Source organism: Macrobrachium rosenbergii, chromosome 32, assembly GCF_040412425.1.
Source record: "Macrobrachium rosenbergii isolate ZJJX-2024 chromosome 32, ASM4041242v1, whole genome shotgun sequence".
NCBI classification, from domain to species: Eukaryota; Metazoa; Arthropoda; class Malacostraca; order Decapoda; family Palaemonidae; genus Macrobrachium; species Macrobrachium rosenbergii.
Genome location: NC_089772.1, coordinates 9,251,615 through 9,278,828, shown reverse-complemented (window position 1 = coordinate 9,278,828; position 27,214 = coordinate 9,251,615). Strand labels below are relative to the sequence as shown.

The following is a 27,214-nucleotide window of genomic DNA, read 5'->3' as shown; positions in this document are numbered from 1 at the left end:
CATATCTGGCTCACTAGGCATATGTTCTGGGATTACTAGCTTTTGCATCTTTTATATATGTGTTCCATCCATAGTCTGTTATTTATCTTTAAGGGTGCATCAGCTTGGTTCTCTTTCTTAAATTGGGATTCTGGCTATTTAGGATATTTGCTATATGTAACAAATGATGTTTTTACAATAAAATATTTATATACAAGTATACAGTATTACTCCTAATGCTTAGCGCCCTTCTCCACTTATCCCACTCTACAGAGAAAGGTTGGTGCGAAAGACAGTAGTCTATCCTTGCAGCATAATGAGGTTGGCTGGAACATAAGCAGAGGGTTTCATCTTCATAAAAGATTATTTTTGATTGGTGTGTTTATATTAAAACATGTTTTCCTTCAATTAGTTAGGGGCATTGGGTTTATATATTGAGTATGGTAGTATTATTTTGAAAATTTTATGTTTATTTCAGGTACTGTGATTGTTTTGCAAATGGAGAATTTTGCAATAACTGCAACTGTGCAAATTGTTTCAATAATTTAGGTCATGAAGAAGACAGACAGAAAGCAATCAAAGCCTGTCTAGACAGGAATCCTCAAGCATTCCGGCCAAAAATCGGAAAGGGCGGCAATGACAACGAAAGAAGACATAATAAGGGATGTAACTGCAAACGTTCTGGTTGCCTTAAAAATTACTGTGAATGTTATGAAGTAAGTAACACTTTATTTTCAGTAGTTATGGTATGGAATAATATTTAGGAAATTTGGAGATGTTGATTGTTGGTAATTTTTTCATTAGCCTGGGAAAAATGCACTTGAGCCCAGTGGTACGGGAAGTAATTTTTGTTCTTATATTAGTCAGTATTTTTGGAAGCCACTAGCATTGTAAAATATTCTATGGTGTCTTTTCATTTCATCTCTTGCAAAAGAATAATAGGAATTCTTGCCTGCCAGAAGCAATCTGCCATATCAACATAGGAAACCAAACCTTTTGATAGCTTATCCCTCTGATTATTAGTCAGACCTGAAATTTATTTTACTCCCTTAACTGTAATATATGTTTGTGGTGTAGCATTTTACCAGAGAGCACTCAGGAAAGTAAGTACACCACTTGTCAAGAAAGCTAGGATGACTCAAGTAAAATAATCTCAAGGAGGTATTTCTGGTATATGTAAGATTACTGTTGAAGAGTACCCATGGCTTCACATATTTTGTATCTGAAGTTCATATAAATATACAGTTAAATATGAAGCAAATGATGTAGAAGCTTTATGAGATTACAAAAAATTTGAATGTACAGACTCAAGAGAAGGGCAAAGTCAGCATGTATGTTGTGAAAATGTGAGCGCGTAGACCCAGGCACTGGTTAATATCAGCTAGAAAGAAAGGTCAAATATTTACATTAAAATGATAATACTGTACAGGTCAACCATCGCTAATCTGGTTCCAGGACTAATTTCGGCTAGCGTAATTTTAGATTAACTGGAATACCGCACCAACCTGCCGCTATTGTTTCTTGGAGCCACTTGTGTGTGCATTTATCATAAGGGTTGTAAAAAAAATGAGAAAGTGCAGTAAAAATACAAATGCGAATAGCATAAAATATAAATAAGAAAAGCATAAGCATTAACACAAAATAAAACAAGCTCTAGCAGGTACACTGATGCCAGCGAATGAGTGTGTACGTACGTACCTTTCTCACACGGTTACACTTATCTTTTTGGTTGTAAAACTAAAAATTGAAAAATATAGTAAAAATATAAATGAGAAGAGCGTAAAATGTAAATTAAAAAATCATAAGCGTAACACGAACCAAAACAAGCAGTAGCAAGTTCCCTGACGCCAGCAAATGAGTGTGTACCCTATGCTTTTGGCAGTTTTGGTATTGTAATACAGTCGACCCTCGTTAAGATGAACTAATAGGGGGGGCCAGGGTGTCCGTCTTAGCCGATAGTGCAATTTAACTGGCGATACCTATATACATACCTATAAATACTGTATACTGTACTGTATTTCATTATTTTTATAAAGAGTATAAATAATAAACCAATGTAGAAACGTTTGAATTAAACCTCATAGTAACCTGAAAAATGAAGCATAAAACGTGATAAAAATGATAGAATTCAGCCGCGTATGTAGATGCCTAGGGCGAGACATGAACACATAATTGCTAAGTAAAAAGAAGTTGAGTTTCTAAAATGAAAAGTGTGATAATGAAATTTAGATTATAAAAAATAAAAACACTTGTAGACTACATGGTACTATATCTATAATGAAATATAAAAGATGATAAAAATGATGATAGAATTAAGCTGTATTGAGGGAGCTGGCAATTTTTTTTCTCATGTCATTTGCCACTTAAACACAAGTATTGTTCAGTAAGTCAGCTTTTTTTCTTTGTAAAGTTTAGCTTTGTCATGCCCTTCCTAAAAACATGCAAAGCATTGTACCGTAGCTACCAGTCAGGCAACAGATAAGCAAAACTGTTAATGCTCGGTGATTGGCTATGGTACTTCCTAGCCATCTGGACAATAGCGTGTCACAATGACTGTACATGCTTTGCACAAGTTAAATTAGTTACAAGCAGGGCTACCAGATTTTTCTGACTAAGTTATTGCACTGATACTTCAAAATTATTGTTTCTCTAACAAAATTATTGTAAAAATATGTCTTATTCATGTAAAAAATTATTGTATATTTTACCAATACACTATGCTCTATAGTAATTTGATGGTATGTAATAAATGGCAGAATATTTATCAACATAACACTTCTTGGTATCAGTAGAAAACATTTAATCTTGATGAAAATGCTTTTTAATCAATAGTCTTAAAAAAGCTCAAGTCCCGGAATTATCATATAAAGCGTATGATAGTTTGAGAAGGTATCGTACATTTTACCAGTCGGCTTAATCATACATGTACGATAATTATTGTATGAATGGCAGCCCTGGTTACAAGTTAGAAGCATTTTACTTAAGTACAGTATTCAGTAAACCCCCCGTATTTGGGGGATGCGTACTGCACCCCCACCCCCCCGCACGCGAATAGCGAAAATTCGTGAATACTTAAAACCTCTCTAAAAACACTTAGAACTGCCTACTTTGATGTTTAAACACAAAAAAACTCTAAAAATGATTATACTTGAGTATAAAAATGATTATACCTGAGTATTTTAATAGTTTTATCACAAAAAGTGCTTTTAGTCATGAAAATATGAAAATACAGTAATTAGTGAATATTTCTCAGTGAAAAACACCACGAATAGGCGAATTTTCCGTGAATAACGGGTAGATATGTTCCACAGAGAAATCCGCGAATACGTGAGTCTGCGGATATTGCGACCGTGAATATGGGGGGTTTACTGTAAATACTTTTGGTTTTGGTGGTAGCCGATGCTTGCGGCCTCTACCGTTTATATTTTAAATTGGAAGGCCCTCTATGGTGTCCGTCTTATCCGATATCCTGATTAACAGGGTCTGATTTAATGAGGGTCAACTGTATGATATAAAGTTAAACATTGGAAATATACTGTATGTATAAAGAATTAAGTCTCACTAAAGGAAGCTGGTTCATGATGCTCTAAGAAAAAACGAGCATGGCCAAAAATGATTTGATGTATTGTATAAAAACGAGCTTGGCCAAAAATGATTTGATGTATAAAATTTGGCTAATCATTTTGTCCGGTTAACTCTATATTTATTGCTGCTGTGTTACGTAAATATAGAGCACAGTAGTTTTTACAACTCTTGAGAGCATACGTGATTCAGTGTGTGAGGCCTGTATGAAGAAATTAAAAAGCATATATGAAAGTTAATAAAGTAAGTGCCGAATCACATAAAAACAAATGTTAAAAATGTGTAAAATAATAGACTGTAGTGTAATTACAGTAAAATCATGTAAGAGCTTAAAAACATTAAAGATATTGTCTTTCACATGACATTCGGCTATACACCATACAACACAGCTGTACTTTAGTCCCCCTCGATTTGGGACCACCTTGACGTGGTGAGGGGGCTCTTGAACTCCAGGAATCTGTTCCCGGGTTTGAGTCCAAGAGTCCCATATACCATTCTGTATTTCTTTTGAATTAATTTTTGCGGACTTTTCCACTTTTGCTAAAATTTATTGGACCTGATAAACAGGAAAAGATATCATAACTGAGATTGGGTTTATATCTGAAGCTGAGTAGTGGGAACTGTGGTAGGACCATCAACTGCCTGATAATTTTCGGACCTTAGAGATATCAGGCGGAACTGTTCTTTAGGGCTGGACCACGGATTCCAAGGGGGGTTGTCTGGCTCTGGGGATAGGATTCTCGGCATTCTATCCGGTTTGCCCATAACATGATTAGGGTAGGGATGATTGTATTCCAGTAGTATTGTCAGTCCTAGCAAGTTGGTTTGGCCTACACTTGGGCCACTTTAATCATGTTGTGTCATTCCTTGTGGGGTAGGGTAGGGAGCAGACATTTGGGAGTCAGTTCTCACTTGCACCATCGGTGGAAGAATAAACCCCATGAAAGGCTGATGATCTCTTTTTAAGATTTCCAGGTTTATTTATTTATTTTTTCTTTACCTCAATCTCTATGCTTAGTGGTTTTAAAGATTTAAGTACCCCTGGGCCCTTTGATGGTAGCGACCTGGCGCAGTTGACAACCGCTGGAACCTCCTCTGACAACTTCTCTCTGGAAAAATCAGAAAATAATACTGATGTAATTACACTGGAGCCGTATGCTCCAATAAAAAACAAACCAAAAAAAAACAAAGTTTCTTGGCCCAACCTTGACTCACTTCAACTCCCTCTTTGGAAGTGGAAGTTGGTCACAATTCCTGACCTTAGAAACAGAAGAAAATATCGGCATTGAAATTAGAAAACTTCCTGTTGAATCGACATTCAACTACTGAAATGTCATTCAGGCAAATAAAAGATCAGATGTGGTTGATAGAAACCACAACAAAAAAGTCAATCGGAAAACTACTTAACTATAAAAAATATTGACAATATAAAGGTACATATAAAAAAACATGACGATATGAACAGTGTACAGGGTACCATAGTACTCCCTGATAATGATGAAGAACCAATAGAAAAGAATATATTGCTGGATTCCCTTAAAAAAAGGTGCAGCAATGTACAAGATTGCGAAATATACAACATAGCCAGTAGACAGAGTAATGGAAAAACAGAGAATAGCCAAGATAAAATTCAAAGGCCATGAATTACCCTTTAAAATTAAAACCATGGGCCAGAGCAGAGAACTGAGACTGTATGTCCCAAAACCACCACAGTGCCAAAACTGTAGTATGTATGGACATACAAAGAAAAATTGCCGTAATAAATCTATATGTGCATATTGTGGATCTGACAAACATCCCACACAGTGGAGGTGTGGTGAACCGAAATGTGTTAACTGTGGACAATATCACCATGCAAGATCTGAGGAGTGTATGTATTATATATGCAATACAGAATTAAAATTACTTCAGGAAAGGACAGCGGTGTTGGTACAAATAGAATCTTCAGTATATGAAGCTTTTGCTAACAAACAATTGAAACAAGGTATTTTGTGTTGGTTTTTGATAGCAAGCTGACTAGCATACCATATTTGAAATATAACAAAATGCTCGAAATCTGTGGATGTCCTGAAAGTTCTTCCATACTTCCTGGGTTGCTGACTGAACTCAGATATTGAGACTATACTAAGCTTTAGTTTTTTCAAAAATAATTTGTGTGAAGTCTACACCTCAGCTGAATCTTCCAGTAAAATGTTGTAGATACTTTAATTTGATGAAAAAGGAAATGTCTAATGAAGCAATTTGATCAGCATTTTTAAATCATGCCTCCCAACATGATTATTTTGTTGCAATTGTCATGGATGACTCAAAGTCAGATGCTGGTGTTGGCTTTGGAGTGACCTCTCCTGATGTAGAAAGAAGTGGGAGATGATCATCAGATGCAACAGCAGAATTGTATGCAGTTTTAAAAGCCTTAAAGGAAATTTTAATTTTCACTAGATATAATTTTATGATATATTGTGACTCTCAAGGTGTTCTTCAGTCTTTTGACTCCTAAACCACTGTTTGTAGAGATTATGGAGTGGCTTGAAAAGAAGAGGCAAAGGCATAACTTTTTGCTAGGTGCCATTCCATGTTTGGCATCTTTGGGATGAGTGAGCTGGTCAACTTCCCAAGTTAGCAGTCACCCCTCCAGAACCCAGAATATCCCTACCATCATATAGGGATATATTTCATTATATGACAGAAATAAAAAACCTGTGGCAGTTATGTTGGAAAAACATTGACACAATGCAGAAGATGCACAGTATTATGTCTTCGGTGTGTGTGTGGCCATATCCCTATACTGTATGCCAAGGAGACTGGAAACAGTTGTGCAGACTAAGGGTTGGACATATAAGACTCAGTCATAGTTTTAATGTCAGATGATAATCATCTGTTCTGCAATGACTGCATTGTCCCTTTGACGGAGACATTTGCAGGTTGAATCTGAATCTGAGACATGTCTCTCTCTTGGGGATGTAACTTGGATGGAGATTTTATCCTTACTAAGATTCTCAGAGAATATTTTAATGTAGGGCTATGTATTTTTATTTATAGATTGTATTGTGTTTGTACAGTATACAGTATATATATATATATATATATATATATATATATATATATATATATATATATATATATATATATATATATATATATATATATATATATATATATATATATATATATATATATATATATATATATATATATATATATATATATATATATATATATATATATATATATATATATATATATATATATATATATATATATATATATATATATATATATATATATATATATATATATATATATATATATATATATATATATATATATATATATATATATATATATATATATATATATATATAGATTTTATATTATTGTTATATATCTTATACCTTATATATTCTCCATTTGAAGCAATGCATATCCAGACGTGTTTTCCACTGTTAAAGCAATTCTGGAACTCTTGTGAGATTATGGCTTTTAATGACTCCGTCGTTTTCTTCTATATATTTCCCTTTGAGGCTTTCTTCATTCGGAACAAAGAAGTCACAGGAGCAAGATAATAGGAGGGTGGGTAAGTGTATTCACCGATCTTGCTCCCTGTGACTTCTTTTTGTTCCCCCAAGAAAGCCCTCAAAGGAAAACCGTTTTGCAGACGTATATAAACGATAGTCATAAAAGTATATATATGATAATATTCATATATATATATATATATATAAACATGTATATAAAATTCACACAATTCCGGTTACTTTGGGTATATATATATATATATATATATATATATATATATATATATATATATATATATATATATATATATACACATATATATATATATATATATATATATATATATATATATATATATATATATATATATATATATATATATATATATATATATATATATGAATGTCTTTTACTATAATACAACAGTGTAATATGAAGATAAAAAGGCCCATAAAATACTGTTTGAATGTTGCAACCATATATTTCAAGCACTTCTTTCTGGGCCCCTGCTTACTGGTAAAATATGGACAGATGATATGATACGCGAGTATACTGTATATACAAAGCATATGTAGGTGTGGCAGAAAGTCTCCGTTGGTGCAGTATATATAAATTATAGTATTTTTAAATATTCTTTATGAAACTTGCCATTGAGCTTGATATTATTTTTTGTTATTCAATTTCCTGGCAGCATGATTAACCCAGATTCTGCAACTTCATTTGCAATGACTATAAATCAGTTAATCAGTCCTCCACTTTCTTCCTCCGGCTCATCAAGCACATTGTTGTCAGTCGAGGTGTGCAGTACATGTATATTTTTTCTGTTTTCCTTTTGTCTTTTTTCATTAATAATATGTATAAATCTATTAAAAAGACTGGAAAGTTTTAACTGATGAATGATGTATAGTATATGTATTAGCATCATTGTAGGGGTTCATAGGGTGTCTAGGTTGTTTAAGCTTCCTAGTATATATAGAGTATGCTTTGTTTTTAAGTGCTGGTTTACTAATGTTCGTTCTTTTCTTTTAGGCTAAAATTCCATGTTCCAGTATATGTAAATGCGTTGGATGTAAAAATGTGGATTTGAATCCTGCTGTGGAACGAAAAGGGCTGATGCAGCTCGCAGAGTGTGCTGAAGCAAGAGTGAACCAGCAGAATGCGGTTAAATCCAAACTTCCATCTCTGTCTCACCATTCACCTTCCAAAATGTTTTTGCCTACATCAGCAAAGTAAGAATCTTAAATATTTAGTAACACCTCCACTTACTGGACTTCAGCTTAGCAGACTTTTGTACTTATAAGTTATGTTATTGTCATTTTTTTCTTGCTATGTTAACATTTCAGGTGTGAAACGTTTTTGAATAATTCTTGTAAGTTGAATGTTAACGGTAAAATATTGGTTAGTTTAGGGTAGGGTATTTGGAATTGCAGTTAGCTGTTAGCTGTAAGATATGTAGAAAATATTTGAGTGCAGGGTATAGTAAAGGGTCTTTGTTATTTAATAGGCTTTGTCACTTACCAGAAAGCCAGACACCCAAGGCATCTGTTAAGCTGAGGTGCTACTGTATTTACTAAATCTGAGTAAATATCTTCGTAATTTGTTAGAATGTTTGGCCTTCAGTGCCTCCCGTGGCAGAGTTGTACAGTCTGTTTTCTTTAGTGGGCATATCTAGATCGCCCTTATACTGTTCAGAGGCAAAACTTCCTGATTATTTGCATTCTGGTATTGTTTATATTATTATATAAGGGATTTTAAAATTTTAGATTCTTGTTCAAAATTTTCAGACTGGGCGATTTTAGAATTGATGCATATTCACAAACATAAGCCACAACTCGCCCAAGATCAGCCTTCTTTTTTGTTATCCATAATATATTGATTTTCCAGCTGCTTTTACTGTCCAGCCAATAGGTTATTTTTTCTGTTGTACAGTTTTTCTTTGCTTGGAAAAACTGGAGTTCTCTGATACTTCCTTTCCTTCGGAATGCATTTATATTTAAAAAAAAATGTTTGGAAAATTTAAAAATGGTTGATAAATAAAAAAGTAGATAGAGATTGGTAATTATTCTCACTTATTATATTTTTCTTATTAAATTCATAAAAAAATATAATTATCAATCAAATTCAGTGAAACTTGGCTAGTAATCTCTTCTGATGTATTCACATACGCTGACAAGTTTGGTTGATGTAGGTCTGTATATAAAAAATTTGGTGTCAAGTGTGCTCCTCACCTTAATATGATAAATTGCCCAACAATGTCAGTTTCCATCTCAGAGTGATGCTGTTTAATTACAGTATGGCGACAGTAATATGGTTTGGGAAAGTATAGTATGTTTTGGGAAATGGCTTGTAAAATGTTTAGAAAATAAGAACTTGCCCTTCTTTCTAGGTCTGGTTACTGCCGTATGAACCAGGAAGTTGTCGAAGCCACTTGCCAGTGCCTATTAGCACAGGCCGATAAAGCTCAAAGTGCTCTTGTATCAAATGCCCAAATAGAACTCTCTGTCATTTCTGAATTTTCAAGATGTCTTATGCAGATTATTGGTAGCTATACATCAAGATCTAGAGGTAAGTGGTAAAAAAGTTTTTTTTTATTAAGTAGAAAGAAACCACTGAATTATCGTACAAAAGTAGAGATTGCAATGCAAATATATTGAGAGAATTATGATTTAGTTCAAAATCCATATTATGCATGAAACTACCGAATAGCTCTTTTAAAAGTACTCGTATATTTTGTCAAATAGTACTTGTTTAAGGTATATTTCCAAAAGTGTTAACCCTTTCGCTTGCTGATGACGTATATAAATGTCATCTAAATTTAAGTCCTTCGCTTACTGCTAATGTACGCAAACGTCAAAAAAATAAAATTATTATACAGACCAGCAGACGAGATGAGGATAATTTTCAGCGAATGTTTCTGATGCTTTTTTATACATATTTTCATTAATTTTTTATAGTTTTAGGTTTTATTCTATAATTACGTCATTTATCTTTTTTCTGCGAGAGAGAGAGAGAGAGGGTATTTTGTTATACATATGTGACAGTCATATTTATTTGTTTTGCATAGTTTTATATTTTTATTCTGTAATTACAGGCAGTGTCTCGCTTATCAGCGGCGTCGGTTAACGGCATTCCGGTTTTACGGCGCTTGGCTTATAACGTTGTTAACCAGATTTTTGGCGGGTAAGCGATTTTCAGTGTCAGTAAGCGGTTTATTGGCATTGGTAAGCGGTTTATTGGCACTTTTGATGTAGAAACGTCATTTATTACCAAATTATCGGCGATTTTCGGTTAGCGGCGCTCGGCCGGGAACAGAATCCCTGTGCATAACTTATCTTAGCATGCTGGACACCAGTTATTTTACAGAAAACGTGATGTTACTTTATCATTCAATTTTTCATATATTCCTTTGTGTAATTACAACTTTTGCATTGCAAAAACTAAATAATTTATTTGGGTATATTATGGGTTTACAACGATGACTTATCGCAAATTATTTTTGGGGGGAAGTGCAAAATTTTCACGTATCCGATAATTTCTACTCATTATTTCACCTACATAAGTTATCTTTGGGGTATTTTTTGCTATTATATAGAGCAATCATTCTGCTGCAACATGAACAGTCTACCTTTAAAATTGTCAGAGCTATGCATTTTTGAACAAAAAAAATTTAAAAGTTTTTTGCACAGATCGCTTGGGTGACAGGAACTTTTCTTACAGAAAATGTGACACTACTTTATCATTCATTTTTTCATATTTTCCATTTTATAATTATAGCTGTTTGTATTGTAATATCTAGGTAATTTACCTGGGTGTGCTGTGATAAAAAAACCAAGACTTCATTGCAGTTATTTTGGGGGGGGGAGTGCAACATTTTCTCGTATCTCATACTTTCTACTCATTATTTCACCTGCACGATAGTTATTTTGGGGGGATTTTTTATGCCATTGTATAGAATATTTATTCAGCTGCAAAATTAAACAAAATTCAGCGGTCTACCTTGAAAAGTGTCAGAGGTATGTCTTTGAACAAAAAAAGGTATAAACACTTACCGCTTGAGTCACTGCTGCTACCCTCAGACGTAACTGTGTATAAGAGTCATAAGCGAAAGGGTTAATGCTCACACATTCCGGATAGAGCAAGCCAAGCAGCCACTGTTATTAGCAAACTTCCACAAAATATTTTCTGTCTTAAAAAAGTAATTCTAAGCAAATACAGTGTTTGTATTACAGTTTGGAATACATTAAAGCTGTTTTTACAGTTTTTAATTCAGTGGCACCTCAGCCAGTTGGGAGTCTGCTCCTTCTGATAAGTAATGAATTCTATTAAGTCATGAAGGTGTACTTATTAGGCTTATAATGTACAGAAATTTCTTGTAAAGTTAAAAATAGCCTAACCAAACTATTATTTTTATTTTTACTCAGAAGATTAACCCTATTAAAATGGAACAAGTCCACGGGCCATTGACTTGAAATTCAAGCTTCCAAAAATATTGTTTTAGAAAGTGCTAGAAAGCAATGGGAAATACAGAAAAGGATCACTTATTCAAAAAGAAAAAATGAATTAACAAAATAAATGATTAGATAAAAATGCAAGTAAACTACTAAAATACAGTCCGACCTCTTAAATCCAGCATTCTGTGGGCCAGGAACTCCGATGGACTGGGATCATTTTGAATCGGCCGCCATTAGTTCATGACTGGCGAGGAGGATGATACCACACATCATTTCAGTTTTTGGATATCTTCGGATTTCAGAGCTGAAGCTTGCTCTGTAAATACAAAGCACAATTTATTTCCAACAAAAACGTAATGTGGAACTAAAATATATACAGCATACTAAAGATCTGTAATTTGTTTATATACTCTTGCATCGTCCGATCTCGTGTACAGTGCAAGCTGTATTTTAGTAGATTACACTAGGCTAGACTTTCTGTGCCTGCCCTGGTTTTGGTAGATACCATTGATAATGCACAGTATATCTGACTTAGCTTTTGACTAATCAAATAGGCCTAGAAGCCAAAGTGCATTAGGTTAAATGTAAATCTTCATACATTAAATCAAGCTTACCAGCCTTGTGACTTGTGTAAGAATTCATCACTATTTCTTATAATTAGCGACCACTTACTACAGTGTACAAGACACAGGCATAACAACAGCAAGTACTAACATAAACAGTCAAATCGAAAAACAGCCATTTCCTGATGTCAGTTACTGTGACTAACACTCATTCATTAAGGGTTACGTTACAATTGTCGACTAGTTAAAAATTTGCAAATTTTCAGTGGTGACTTCTATTAATAAAAATAAAATAAATCTTGATTCATCCTTCAAGTAATAGAGAGGAAAGTTTAAGAAAGTATCCCACTAAATTTATGGTTGTAGCTGTGGTATTAGAAAAGAATAATGTACAGGCCACAAAACATTTTGGAAGAGGCAAAAGCAGCATCCGATACTGGCGTAACCACACCTTTACTTCATTTAATTTACTGCATTTGTAAATAAAGTAAGTTGCATTTTAAAACTAAGCTTTGATGATTTACGTAAAAAGCAAATCACAGGAATACGTTTCACTTAGCAGCTAATGGCTGTGATTATATCAGTAAAATGCAGTCAGTTGATGATTTTAAGAATGTAAACATCAGCAGAATGCAAATGGTGCGTGACTGTTTGTGCATTAATTACATTACAACAGTAATATAACATTGATTGCATACAATACATAAAACAACATTAGTATTAAGATTATCATTATTCTTAATAAAACTGTATTATCTGACTTCTGCAGTGGATATCTGTCATTGAAACAACCTAACCAGGGCCAATAGTTTCTCTCTCTCTCTCTCTCTCTCTCTCTCTCTCTCTCTCTCTCTCTCTCTCTCTCTCTCTCTCTCTCTCTCTCTCTCTCTCATACTAATGTTACCCCAAATTCATGGGATGCCATTTTCTTTTTTACTCATAGAGTAAAAGATGTTTTCTTTGCGTTACTAGACAAACTTCATAAGTCACAGTCATACGAAGGTACAATTCAATAAAATAAAGAAATGTGTGATGTTCGTAAAGGTTACGGATAAAATTCAATCAGTTTAAAAATATGGACTGTGCAGGTAAAGACGTACAGAGAAATAATAAGTTGTAAAAATATGTGTAAGTGCTATGAATGCGAGAGAGAGAGAGAGAGAAATACATATGGGCATAATAGAGTAACTGTATTGCCTTTGTATCATATTTATGTACAAAAATATAAATAATAAAAATTTTCCATACCAATTTTACACTTAAAAGCATGAAAACTTATAAATTACTTCAAAAATTAAACAAACTCTTTCTGCAGGGGTAGCATCTTTGAAAAGTGCAGTAACTTTGGGAATGGGCATCACATCTTGTAAAAGTAAACTAACTGTATGTGCTGTAATTACCTTTCTATCATATTTTGCATGTACAGAAATAAAATGATTTCATAAATGTTGTGTCTGTGAAAAAATCATGCATGCCAATTAGTTAGGTTGCGATGAAAAGTTCACGTGTCTGTGAATTCGCACAGCTCGAAGTTAATCACAAGAATACCCAGGATAATCAGGGAAGGGGTTAAAGGAACAGGGTGTTGTTCTGACTCATGTTCTGTTCTTTGCAAAAATACTTACTAGCAGCATAGGCACGCAGAGGAAAATTTGAACTTATGGGTGGCGAAGGGGAGTGCGCCAAACACAATTTTAACTTATGACCTTGTCTGTTCATATCTGAATGTTTGAAACATGAGTGTTTGTAAGTAGAGTGGTGACTGTAATAATGTGTTGCGTCTTTGTTTGAACTTTTGAAGTTCTAATTGTGCAACCTCCTCAGGTAGACTATTCCCTAATTGTGCAACATCCTTAAGGAGACTGTTCCACAGTGCAACAGTATGAGGAATAAAGGATCTCTGGAACTGATAAGTTCCACAGCAACACATATTTACTGCATATTGGTGCTGCTGTTTAGCAAATCTGGTCCCTCTCAGCAGGAAAAGGGATCAGGGATCAATTGTGAATGTGAAAGATTTCTGTTACAATACAACTTATATAAAATTGAGAAACAAGAGAACATATGTTAATGGTCAAAGTCATAACTGCTAATATTAGCACCACAAACCACTCTTATCTAAAAAGATAAAGAGATAAATCACTGGGAGAAGCAGACACCCACACTTGAGAACAGTATTCTGGTAAAGGAAGGACAAATGGCATAAAGACGGCTGTGTTAATTTTATCACTGTTATAAATACACGAGGCCTTTCACATAACACCTAACTTTCATGCAGTATTTGCTGACTTGCTGTAGATGTTTCTTAAAATAAGATGTGAATCAAAAGTTACACCTAGAATAATTGAAGGTTCGGACTCATTCAGCAGAGTCCCTTTCATCTAAAGGGGAGGGATGGGGTGGAAAATCTGTATGAGATCTGCATATCAATAGTGTTTTTTGCTTTACTGGAGTTAAGCCACATACCCCACGGACTACATTATTCACTAATCACGTCCATGTCTCTGTTGAGACATAAGCCAACTTCATTTCTCATTAGTGGAGACTTTACTACTCCCACAAGTGTTGCATCTTCATGTTGAACAATCGTGTTTTCCAGGTCAACAACCATATCACTTGTACTGTTGAAATTACCTGTGATCAGATATTCTCTTGTGTACTGTCTTGTATGATAATCATATTAGAGTCAACAAAAAAAAAAGCTAATTGCTGACATCGACACTGATGAAATGCCACATGTAGATGTAAACACACACACTCACAGGCATACAAATAGAGCTCCCGTGATATTATAAGGTGAAATGAAAAAACATTAACCCTTAAGGGACGGGCTAAATGTATATCAAGCACACCCCCAGACCGGGCAGACTTTAAGATTGGCCAGTTTAAGAAAAAACACGTCAATGAAAAGAGGAAGATATGGAAATGCACATGGTGTAAGAAAAAATTCTAAATATTTTCCATACTTTCCACAGGAGGTTGAAAGTGACTATTTACAACCCTGTGTGGGGCGTCTTGTACAAGACACTTGTAAAAATGTGCTAATTTTACCAAGTTATACATGTTTTTTCTAATAATTTATTTTATTTTGTAAAATTGTAATTACAGCTCACACAATATCATAACAGATAAGAACTAAAATTAGTAACAAATTCTGAGTATATTTGTTGTAAAATATTTATGAGATTTACTGAGATGTGGAGATGCAGTAACTTTTTGTGAGGTATACATGTTTTTTTTTTTTTTCAATATTTCTTTGCACTTTTCTTTGCAAAATTACAATTATAGCTGACATGTTATTATAAAAGATAAGAACTAAAACCAACAGCAATCCCTGAGTATATTTATGGGCAAATAAATAAAAAGACGTCATGAGATGAAGAGGGGCGATACATACCCCCAACAAGTCTCAAGGCACACTGATCCCCCTCGAGGGTTTCCTGTGCTGAGCTACTACAGTTGCCATAAGTCATTTATGGACCATTGAAGTGAAATGAACATCTAACTGCCAAGTTCATCCAGATTGTATGGTGCGTAATATTAATACTCATATCATATGAGTTAGCCCATCCATCACTCAAAGCATATTATAGGTCATCATATGATGATGCCCATCCCTTAAGGGTTAATTCCAATAAAACAGAAAATGGTTAATTAGGCTACATTTTAGTAGAGTTCTAGAAATGAATTTGCTTTGGACAAATCATCATTGAGGAATGCCACAGATGTAAACATACAGTTTCCATGATAAGGCAAAATGAAAGATCAGTGATCACAATAAAATAGAAGATAAATAATAACTTTTTAAATAATATTCTTAAAAATAACATACTGAAAGTTAGAAACACTGAATAAAAAATGAAATATATTGAACTGTAAGTAAAACAAGTGGAATACAGTACAGTAATACCTTGAACTTTTGCGAGGTTGGTTCCAGAACCTGTCACTGATCAGAAGGAATCACGAATGTTTGGTAGGAGTCGCTGAAAATGCTAATAAATTCTTATTTCTAGAGTTTAAATAATAAATATGACCCAATTCATGCTCGCAAAGCTCTTTAATTCCATTTAAAAGTTAGCTTGATGCATGATCCTTAAAAAAAAGAAATGAAAGAGAATGTAAAGAAATAAATTGGTTTCATTAAGTGTATTTACCTTGAAGACCAGATGAAGATGTTGGCAGAGGTGGAGGAGGTTTGAGGAGTTTTTCATTTCATGCTCTATGTCTTAACTTACTCGCTACACACTTAATGCTACAGTATATTGCTAAAATTAACTTACATACTATGCTACACTTTATCTCTTTCTCTTTCTTTGTAAATGAATTTTTTATACATATCTTCATTGTTGTTCATTTATTTCAATTGTCGAATGTATTCGTGGTGGCCTGGCTTCATTGGTCTTTCAGGACCGACTTCAGTGTACTGTATGCATATTTGGCCAAGTTTTATGATAAAATACAGCTTTTTGGGTGGATTACAACATATTTAGAGGTCATTTACTTTTACTATTGTCCTTATAGCATATTTCATGCCGTTTAACTTTATGATTCGTTTTATTTTGATTATTGAACATTATCTTACTGGCCTTTGGTGGCTCTACCGTGATGTCATCGTCCATCTTCGTGCGCTAAATCAAACCTCACATCCTATCCAGGGTGATGAAAATGGTGCCGATTTTCATAGTTTAGGCGAAAGTTAATTAATTAGTGCAAATGGCATTTACAAGTACGTTGTGATGAAGAAGATAATTAAGAAAATATCGGATAATGAATGAAAGTCGATAAAGAAAAGCAAAGGAGAGGTATGTTTTATTATCTTTAGGTATGGCTTATTAAGTATACAAGATGGCTCTCTCTCTCTCTCTCTCTCTCTCTCTCTCTCTCTCTCTCTCTCTCTCTCTCTCTCTCTCTCTCTCTCTCTCTCTCTCTCTCTCTCTCTCTCTCTATTGCAAGGCTGTTGATTGGTAAGTTAAAAGGAAATCATTTGACAAGCTTAGTTCAAATTGCTCTTTCCGAATTTAGCCTGATTGATATTTTTACACTTAATACGATGTATGGGGTGTAATATACCGTATTTATAGTACATATCATTCTTATAGCGGACTTAATTAACTTACATTACATTAATCTTCATTAATATTTGTTGATTTCATTCGGCTTCAGTGGTGTAGTCTTGGTGACGTCATCTATCTCTCTTTCCCTGAGGAGGAGAACTGAACACTCGCTGGGCTACCTAGTGGCGGGTGGCATAAGCTTGCTTGCTTGCTCATAACTCAGATCTCAGCTCACATCATAAAGCAAAAAATCGACTGAGCGACGGCTTGTATCTTGGAAAATTTGTAAGTTGATTCACTCACAAGTCATGGAGAGAGAGAGAGAGAGAGAGAGAGAGAGAGAGAGAGAGAGAGAGAGAGAGAGAGAGAGAGAGAAAGGGGGGGGGCGTTAAACTGAGGTATGTTTATGTCGGTAAAACAAGACGTGAAACGGCTGTTCTGTGATTTTCAGGGATTTTACTTTTAACAGAAGTATGCTAGTTTACCTTTGTATCATGTTTATGTACAAAAATAAAAATAATATAAGTTTTTCTTAACGATTTTACACTTAAAAGCATGAAAACTTATAAATACTTAAAAAATTAAACAAATATGTCTGAGGGGTTTTTCGAGGATTTTGTGAACTTTGCAAATTATTTAGGTTTCAATGAAAACTCATTGAACCTGTAAATTCGCGAAACCTGACACGCGTATGCACGAGGTATCACCGAATACAGTGCTCCCCCACTTTTACACAGGGATAGGTTCCAGAACCCATGGCGGAAATGCAAAATCCCCTCTAAAAATTCTTTTAACTGGCTTACAACTGCCAAATACCCTGTGCTCCATAAAGTAAAACACTTATAAATGCCTATTTTCACACTTCACTACCTAATTTGATAGTTCAAACAAAAATATACCATAAATTATTATACTAAAACAGTTTAATATCATTTCAAACAAAAATATACCCCAAACCATCATCCCAAAACACCCAAAGTCAGCTTACATTACTCCTCTACAACTTGAGTACATTGGCAGTCCCTGGTTATTGGCGGCGTAGGTTTTTGGCAATCTGGTTTTATGGTGCTTGTCTAGCGACGACGATAAATGGATTTTTGACGCCAATAAGCACTGTTATTGCTAATTTTCAGTTATCAGTGATTTTCGGTTATCATCATGCCGTTGGGAACGGAACCCCCCGCCGATGACCAGGGACTGCCTGTATGCACCCCTAAAACACTTATAACTGCCTATTTGAACAGTTCATCACCAAACTTAACAGTTCAAACAAAAATGTACTTCAAACTATCATCCCAGAACACCCAATATCATTTCAAAGTCATCATACAACATTGCATACCTGCCTACAACTTATTACTCTTAAGTATCCCTTGTAATTCAGATGTGCACGTTTTCTTTTGCATAACATAACTTTGTGCATTGTCTGTTGTACTGCACATAATGTATGTACATGTTATTATACTTTTGCTGTGTTGTGAGAGGATTTTGAAATGTTATTTACTGTACAGTGTGTATTTTAGCTTAGTACAGTAAACCCCTGTATTTGCGTTCTCACGATTTGCAGATTTCTCTGTGGAACATATATACACTTTATTCGCGGAAAATTTGCCCATTCGGGGTATTTTTCACTGAGAAATATTCACTAATTACTGTATTTTCATATCATTTTCATGGTTTCATGACTAAATGCACTTTTTGTGATAAAACTATTAAAATACTCAGGTACCCAGGTAGTGCTAGAGTTACAATAATTCATCATATGATCATTCGATTTTGCGATGGGGTAAGCAATTAATACCAATACGACAATATTTATAAAATATTTTTAAATTTTGTGTTGGCGCAGGAAGCATCATACAATCAGGCAGCAAGAGAGACCAAATTACAATAGACCAACTTCTTTTCCTCTGTCTCTTTTTCCCATCTTCTAGTTAAAAAAGTAAACGACAGTGATAAAAGTACTGTTAGTAACGTTATACTCCTGTGTAAATGCATGCAGCCATAAACAACCAAACGAGAAACTGTCGTTTTGCTTACAACTGAATCGGATAGCAACAGCCGTTTTGTCTTTATTTCAACCACCGTATGGTAGTAAACAATTACCGTAGTTGTTACAGATGACGTTAAGCAAAATAGGATTGATATATTTTTACATTATACCCTTATTCACCATGGATAAAAGATTGACAAGGAAATACACTGCTAAATTTAAGCTGCAAGTTGTAGCTGAAGCTGAGAAAACAATATTCAAGCTGCTAATGACTATAAATTATCATGCATCGGCAACATGGATGAAATTTGAATGTAATTAAAATTGGAAAGTAGTTTAATCAAAATTACTTGGTGTGAAAGAACACACTACTGCTGTTTTTACGCTGATAAACGATAAATACGTAAAGCTCATGTCATGATGAAATAAAGTGAAAATAGCAAATGGAATCTTGATTTTTTTTTACACAAACAAACATGCCCCCAAATGGCCAGCGTCATCTATTAACGAAAAAAATAGCTAAATTAATTTTACAACAAGATGTATTTAAGTTATATTTCGGCTTAAAAACACTGTGTAATGAAAAATAACCTTGCCCCATATAAATAAAGTATGTAGAGATTCATTTATGCTAATTAGAAGCAAGAAAAGCGCTCTGAACTCAGTTAAATACAACGAAATAAACTTACTGCATAATCAATTTCCAGGCCAAAACATTGATTGCTATGATTGCAATTTATAATACAAAAGCAGTACAAGAATAAATACAATATTATTGGATACAGTGAATTAAAGCATAACATTTTAAAAGATCCATGGAAAAGATGCATATTTGTTATGTTGATGTTTGTATAATACGATATTAATGTGTCAGTATTGAGTACAGTGTAATGTAGGCTTGGGTACCGTATATGTATACTGTACGATATACCATAGTGTAGGCTAATAATTCTTGTTTGCTATTCAATTTTGCTTTGTATTGAATTACCATAAGTCACTCTGCATGAACCTCCAGAATTAGCTGATATTAATAATTACTGTACAGTATATGTATAGAGTATACTTTATAGTGCAGGCTAGGCTATATTAGAGATATGTTTTTTCCAAGAAACAATGGGTTTTTGGAACATAACCCCATTGGAAGTAGGATAATACTTGTATAAGCATTTTCAGAGTTTTTTTGTGTTTGAACTATCAAAATAGGCAGTTCTAAGTGTTTTTGAAGGATTTTAAGTATTCGCTGGGGGATGTGGTACGCATCCCCCATACATACGAGGGATTTACTGTACTACTGTATAGACCATATCTAAAATATGTGGGTAGTTTAGAATGATGGGACACGTTCATCCAAACAGAGTGCTGGGTTTGTTACGTCATGGTAATAATTTCATGATTATGTACAAATACAGTTGTGATAAAAAAAATTGAGTGCAGTAAGTTCTTGGTTTATGTCGTTTTGTGGTTAGTCATCATCTCCCGTACACTTATTAAAAAATTCTTGTTCCTTCATTCTCTCTCTCTGTATACATATCCTTTAATGAGAAAACACAGCAAAATATCTATAAATGTTTTTGCACTTACATAATCCATTTATACTGTATTACTTTAGTCACCGTAAAATATTTAAAATCTGAATTTCATACGTAGCAACTCAACCCTCCAGTAGCAAGTTGCATGATGTTGGAATCTCTCTCTCTCACTCTCTTGTGTATCAGTACTTTAATGAAATGTCCTTTAATGAAATATTAATTGGTACCATAAACATAAAAAACACGAAAATAAACAAACCCAGCAGTTCACTACTAAATCGCCATAGGTATTGTTGCCATGTTTTTTTGCTTTGTCTTTTTTTATTGTACTGTAATTCATTACAGGTTTAGTTGACTATGATTATCACACATATTATAACAGTACACAAGGGAATATTTTATCGCTGTTGATGTTTCATCTCTAATCACCGTAAAAATATTTAAAATCTGAATATCATACATAGGCACCACTCAGCATTCTTACTCTCCTCCCAACCATAGTTTAATCATGCCTTTGAAGTCTTGTCCCCAGTAAGTTAATGTGCTTCAGTGTATAAACATGTCAGTTCTCTCTCTCTCTCTCTCTCTCTCTCTCTCTCTCTCTCTCTCTCTCTCTCTCTCTTCTCTCTCTCTCTCTCTCCCTCAGTATACATATCTTTTAATAAAAAAAACAGTAAAATATCAAAATGTTATTTCATAGAATCCATTTATACTTTACTTAGCCTTCAGTGCAAAAATCACAGTTTCTCTCTCTCTCTCTCTCTCTCTCTCTCTCTCTCTCTCTCTCTCTCTCTCTCTCTCTCTCTCTCTCTCTCTCTCAGTATACATATCCTTTAATGAGAAAACAGCAAAATATCAATAAAACGTTATTTCTCTCTCTCTCTCTCTCTCAGTATACATAAAATTTAATGAAAAAAATACAGTAATTAGTGAATACACACTGTTGTTCTATGAAAAAAGCTAATTGGTGAAAGTCACTGCGTAAAGTTGAAAGATATGTTCCACAAAATCCGTGACAAAATGAAACGTGAAAAAGTGAAGCGCCTAAAAGTGGGGTAGTACTGTACCATATATACTCATGTATGAGTATATAAGACCATTTAAGCAGAGTAGAGCAAATAGCAGGTACAGAATGGTCCCTGGAACAGGGTATTGCAAACAGATTGCTGAGGCTGTGGGAAGGGCAGACATTAGTCCTCTTTGCCACAGCAGGGAACAACAAACTACCACTGTATTGTCCTCCAGCCCCTGTCCACAGGGCTGCTCTGCAGGATGTTGCACCCCCCGGACAATATGGATGTACAGTATGTCTTCTCCCTGTACAGCCAACTACGAAAGGTCTTCAACAGACTTCGTGTCCCAAGGGCTGAGAATGACACTTGTAACTCCAAGGTGCCCCCGGAGTTGTACATAGACCTACTCCACTTGTGAGTGGACGTTCCAAGGGAACTTCCCCCACTCCCACGTTAGTGAGGTAAGAACACAACAGGCAGTACCACAGGCTTTAACCTCTAACTCCAACCTCATGGTTGGAGAAATCAAGCAGCTCCCTGGAAAGAAAGGTTTTCAGAGAGAGTTACAAGTGCCGTCTCAACAACCTCAGACCATCATCCGTTGGAGTGTACCAGGGAAAACAAAAAGTATTCCATCATTGGTGTTGCGGGAAAGGTCGTGATCCTCTCAAGACAACTGTAAAGGAAGTGGTAGACTTTCTTATTTTACTATGTAAAGAGAAGGCCCTTTCCCTGACCAAGATCAAGAGGTACAGAGCTGCCCTTGCGCAAGTGTTGGGACCTCGGTGCATATACCTTTTGGCTTCTTGGGAATTGTCGGTTTTGGTAAAACATTTTGAAAAGTAGTGTGTCCCATGAGTATTGAAGTTCCCTGAGTGGGATGTGACCAAGGTCCTAGCCAGCTGGAGACTGATGCCCTGTGAGCCCCTCAAGAAGGTATTGGGCTATGACTGGACCCTCAAGATGGTGTTGCTCCTGGCCTTGGCCTCAACTAAGGGATTACGGGACTGGACCCCTCTTATACATCGCCTCACACACCCAGGGAAGGTTGTCCCTCAGGCCAACTTTTGTACCAGACTTTGTGGCAGGGGGCAAGAATCCCTTGACCCTGGCCCAGCAGTTCAAAGGTTTTCTGCCCCCTTCTGGAGGGGAGACAAAGATGGAATGCTTTTGCCCTGTTAGGTCTTTGAGAACCTACCCCAAGCATGCAGCCCCCAGAGGCTAACTTGTAGGAGGCTTTATCAGTATGGGCCATGAAAAAAAGATCTTGGAAAAATACCATCATCTTTTGGCTGAGGGAAGTCATCCTCAGGGCATACCAGATCAATCCAGATAGCGATCCAGGCAGGCTAAAGGCACACAACATAAGGCAATAGGACCCTCAGTAACATTCAAGAACAACAACACAGTCCTCCAAGTTCTGAGAGCAGAGGTCAGGAAGAGACATTCAGCCTTCACTTCCTTCTAACCCAAGGACCTGGCGTACAAGTCCTTGGACTCCTTCACCTAGGGCCTAGTAATCATGGCCCAACAGGTGATATAAGAGCATCAAGCCCTCAGGGAGGAGGAGGACCTCAGGTTGGTCGCTTGGGGATTGGTGAGTACTCAGAGGTCCTTCAATTCTTGCATGATGGTGATCTGAAGTTCAATACAGTACACGGGGGGGGATCCTTGATGGCAACAGGTGAAGCTTCCTTGCAGGTGCCCCATAGGGAACACCTATCTGAGGACCTTATGAGAGATTGGCCCCCACCTATGAGTGAGGCTCCATATATGAAAGCATAAGTTTGTATTCATGTCAGAACAAATACCAAATTCTAAAGTAATTCGTCTTTTTCCTAACATATAAACCTATTCTTTCATATGTATAATTTTACCCTCCTCATACCACCCCGCATGCCCCAATCTCTCCCCATCTCTATGGAGCAGAACTTTGCTGTGAACAGGCTGGTGTGCACATTGGAAGGGTCAGGGCCGACCCAGGTTGCCATGCATTGATTGCCCTAACTGTTAGTATTTTTTTTTTTTTTAAATGATTCAATGATAGCCAAAGTGCACTAAGTACAAGTGTGCCATATATGAAAACATAGGTTTGTATGTTAGGAAAAATGCAAATTAATTTAGAATTTGGTATTTTACACTTAGTATGTAAGTATACAAGCGGGGTTTCCGTTCAACAGCGTGACGATAAGCGAAAATCGCCAATAAATTTTCGGCGCCGATAACCAGAGATCGGCACCTTTGTTAGTATATATCTGTGCTCATACCCAATTATCAGTGCCGATAAGCGGAAATTGGCGATTTTCGGCGCTGAAAATTGCCGATTTTCATCACTAGACAAGCGCCGTAAAACTGGATCACCAATAACCGAGCCCGCTGATAACCAGGGACTACCTGTACCATATAGTGCCGATGTATGCTCTTGTGATGCCATTCTTATGAATAGGTAATGTTTTTACAATTAAACATAACTTTTTAGTGACATCTTCCAAGTCCGTGGAGCATGGTCAGGGCATGAATAGTGGAATCTTATTTCAAGATTAGTCATGTGGTTGGGAGCAATTCAAATGGAATACAGTAAAGCTATTTATGATAATGGTTTGTAGAAAAACATGTTATTTTATTAAAACACTAATACTGCACAGTTTAGTGTTTCAAGATTATTTGTTTGTTGCGCTTTATGAAAGCTTAAAGTTCCATTTTATTATGATAAAATGGTTTGTAGAAAAACATGTTGTATATTAAAACATTAATACTGTATAGTGTTTCAAGATTATTACTGGTTTGTTGCGTAATGAAAACTTATGTTCATTCTGATTTTTTGCAGGTCTTGGGGATACCTAGCATTATGGAAACATATGGGTTTTGCTTTAATGAGAAAAGTCATGTAAATAGAAGGGTGTGTTTGTGATCAGGAATTGTGTATATGTGTGTATATTTGTAAGTATGTGTATATAAATATGAATGCATTATATATACATATACATAGAGGTATACTTTACTTATATATTTGTATATAAAGACATTGATTTTTCATTTAGACATCTTTTATTGATATGCTACTTTAAGCTATTTACCCCTTCATTTTTGCTATTTTTTTTTCTTGAGAGAAAGATTAAAGATAAACCTGAGAAGATTCTTGGTCAGCACTTAATGTTAAACTGTACTGCTATGTATTTCTCTTACATGTATTAACAGTTCTTTGAGGTTCTCATAATCGAGAGATTTTCTTAGTAACTATGATATGTAGTTTGATTTGTAGAAAATAAATACAAACGCAAGAGGTAAATCTTCACACGCCTAGTACGGTACCTAATTCTTTTCATGTAAACAATTAAAATGGAAAAATTAGTCAGTTGAGATGTTCCTTTGGATGCGTATTTCCATATCTGCATTTTATATGTAATGGTATTTTGATATATAATACACTTGAACAGTGTTCATATTTACCAAACTTTTGTGAGCATACACAATACTGTGCTTATAATGTACTTTCTGATGGTTTTTTTTATTCAGAACAAAATTTTGTGTTGTTACACCTTGCCTTGAGTAAATTTAGCAGCCCTGATGTTTGAAGATGCTGCTGAAAAGTTTGATGTTGCCAAAAAGAGAACTTAGGTTGTTAAGCTGAAAAGTAATTGCGGCAGATTTGAAGTCCTATGTAATGTTTTGTCTTTTTTAATTGTTATAGATACCATCTTTGCCATATTTTGTTTATGCTGTTCATTTCATTATAGTTATTTTTAATTTATGATCCATTTACATTTTGCAACTGGTGCAGTTATGTTTGCTCCATATTGATCTTGTGGTTTGGTTAAATGCCACACTTGCACTTATATGCACATTCCCAGCAGTAAGGGATGTAAGTATTTAGTATAAATTGAAATCTTTTGCAGTTTTATACAAAGCCTATTAACTAACTGGTAAAGTTCTAGGTGTGCTACTGAAGTTTCCATGGTAAAAAGACAATGATGAACGAAATGCATGTGTTCCATCCATATAAGTGAATACATAGGGTATTACATCTTGTGGGGGACAGCTAAGTACAGTTAGGCTCTCATGTTAATGTTTCTTAAATTATATATTTATTAATTGTTCCAAATTTTACATGGTGTACACAGTAAATTAGTTGTGAAATGCCCAAGAACTACCTAAATCACTCATTAATCATTGGCATTGGATTGGAGTAATTGAAATTTAAAATCTAGCTTTCTTATAAGTATACACTGTCTGTTAAGGTTTTTATCTCTAAACAATTGATTTCTTATAAGTCTGCCAGAAAACTTCTCTAGTTTCTCGTCCTTAGTTTTTGACAAGAAAAACAGTTTAGTGATGCAAGCTTCTTGTGCAGTTTCATCCTTCATATTTTAATCATATTTGAAGCAATCTGTAATGTATAGTATGTATATTTTGTTTGCTGTATTGAAGCCCTGGTTTGGCTTTAAAACATGTCAGGTTTTTTAAATATGGTATATGCAATTAGTTACGATTATAACTGTGGTTGTAAATATCTTTCTGATTCAAGCTTTTATGACTTTGCAAGTGTGGAATGTAAAACTGTTTTGAATTTGTATTCACTTCTTGCAAGCTACATCTTGATGTTCAGTGATGGGTTTGTAAAGATTTTGAGATTGCAGGTGTTTAATGTACAGCAACGTTGAATTTGTATTCACAAGTTGGGCTACACCATGGAGCTTCACGAAGGGTTTGCAATCTGATTATTTCTTTCATTAAACTTGTTTTAAATATTTCAAGTTCATATTAATATGTGTACATCTTCGAGGAGTTTCTTTGGTGGGCCATTAAAACTTGCACGTAAGAAGTTGACTTTGCTCTCTAAAATCTTTCATCCATCAACCAAAAAATTTTTCCCAAGCTTGATGGCATGATACAGTCAGTGTTTAGCACTAGATAAGTTTTCAGTATACTTTTTAATTATATTTTCTTTCTTATTCTCTGAATTTTTGTTGATGGCTTTAAAGTAAGAAGTGCAATATACCAACTTGAATTCAAGTTTTTGTGCATAACTACATTTATGTATGAACATTTTATTTGCAGTGATTTGGTGGAGGATGAATTTCTGTTTCTTTCCTATCGATAATATTATATCTAATGTCGTGACTCTTATGCACAGTATCAAATACTGGGTTTTTTCCTGCAGTATAATTAGTTTTTTGTTGTTAAGTGTTGTTACTATTATTCCCTCTTGCTGCATTCCTGTTAGTGTTTTTATTTATTTTCACCAAGAAAATGTGCACCTCATTTTTATTGTAAATAATGTGATAATAGAGGCAAAAATGTACAGTTCTTATATAAATATATTTGCATTTCCCAGGAAAGCATAACTGAAAAAGTATATGCACTCATATGCAGAGAATTTAAGAGTATTTTATTATTTATTTATGAAAAAATAGCTTAAATGTTTATTTCCTGCTTCGGCCGGTTTCATTTTTGATTCTTTGTGCCCAGCTGTATATTAAAACTTGACATTTTATTCTAGTTTTTATTTTCACTGATTGAAATGATCTGGGTGT

The 27,214-nt window shown here is 34.8% G+C and overlaps 1 protein-coding gene across 1 annotated transcript in view; it reads left to right on the top strand.

The window, feature by feature from the left end:
- The window catches only part of LOC136855644 (protein lin-54 homolog), a 75,901-nt gene extending 48,727 nt beyond the window's left edge, over window positions 1-27,174 (top strand). Inside the window, 4 exon segments of the mRNA XM_067132838.1 lie at window positions 458-695; window positions 8,107-8,306; window positions 9,464-9,642; window positions 24,508-27,174. Coding sequence (XP_066988939.1) covers window positions 458-695; window positions 8,107-8,306; window positions 9,464-9,642; window positions 24,508-24,524 — 634 coding nt within the window. The 3' untranslated portion in view covers window positions 24,525-27,174.
- Window positions 27,175-27,214: the final 40 nt, after the last annotated feature.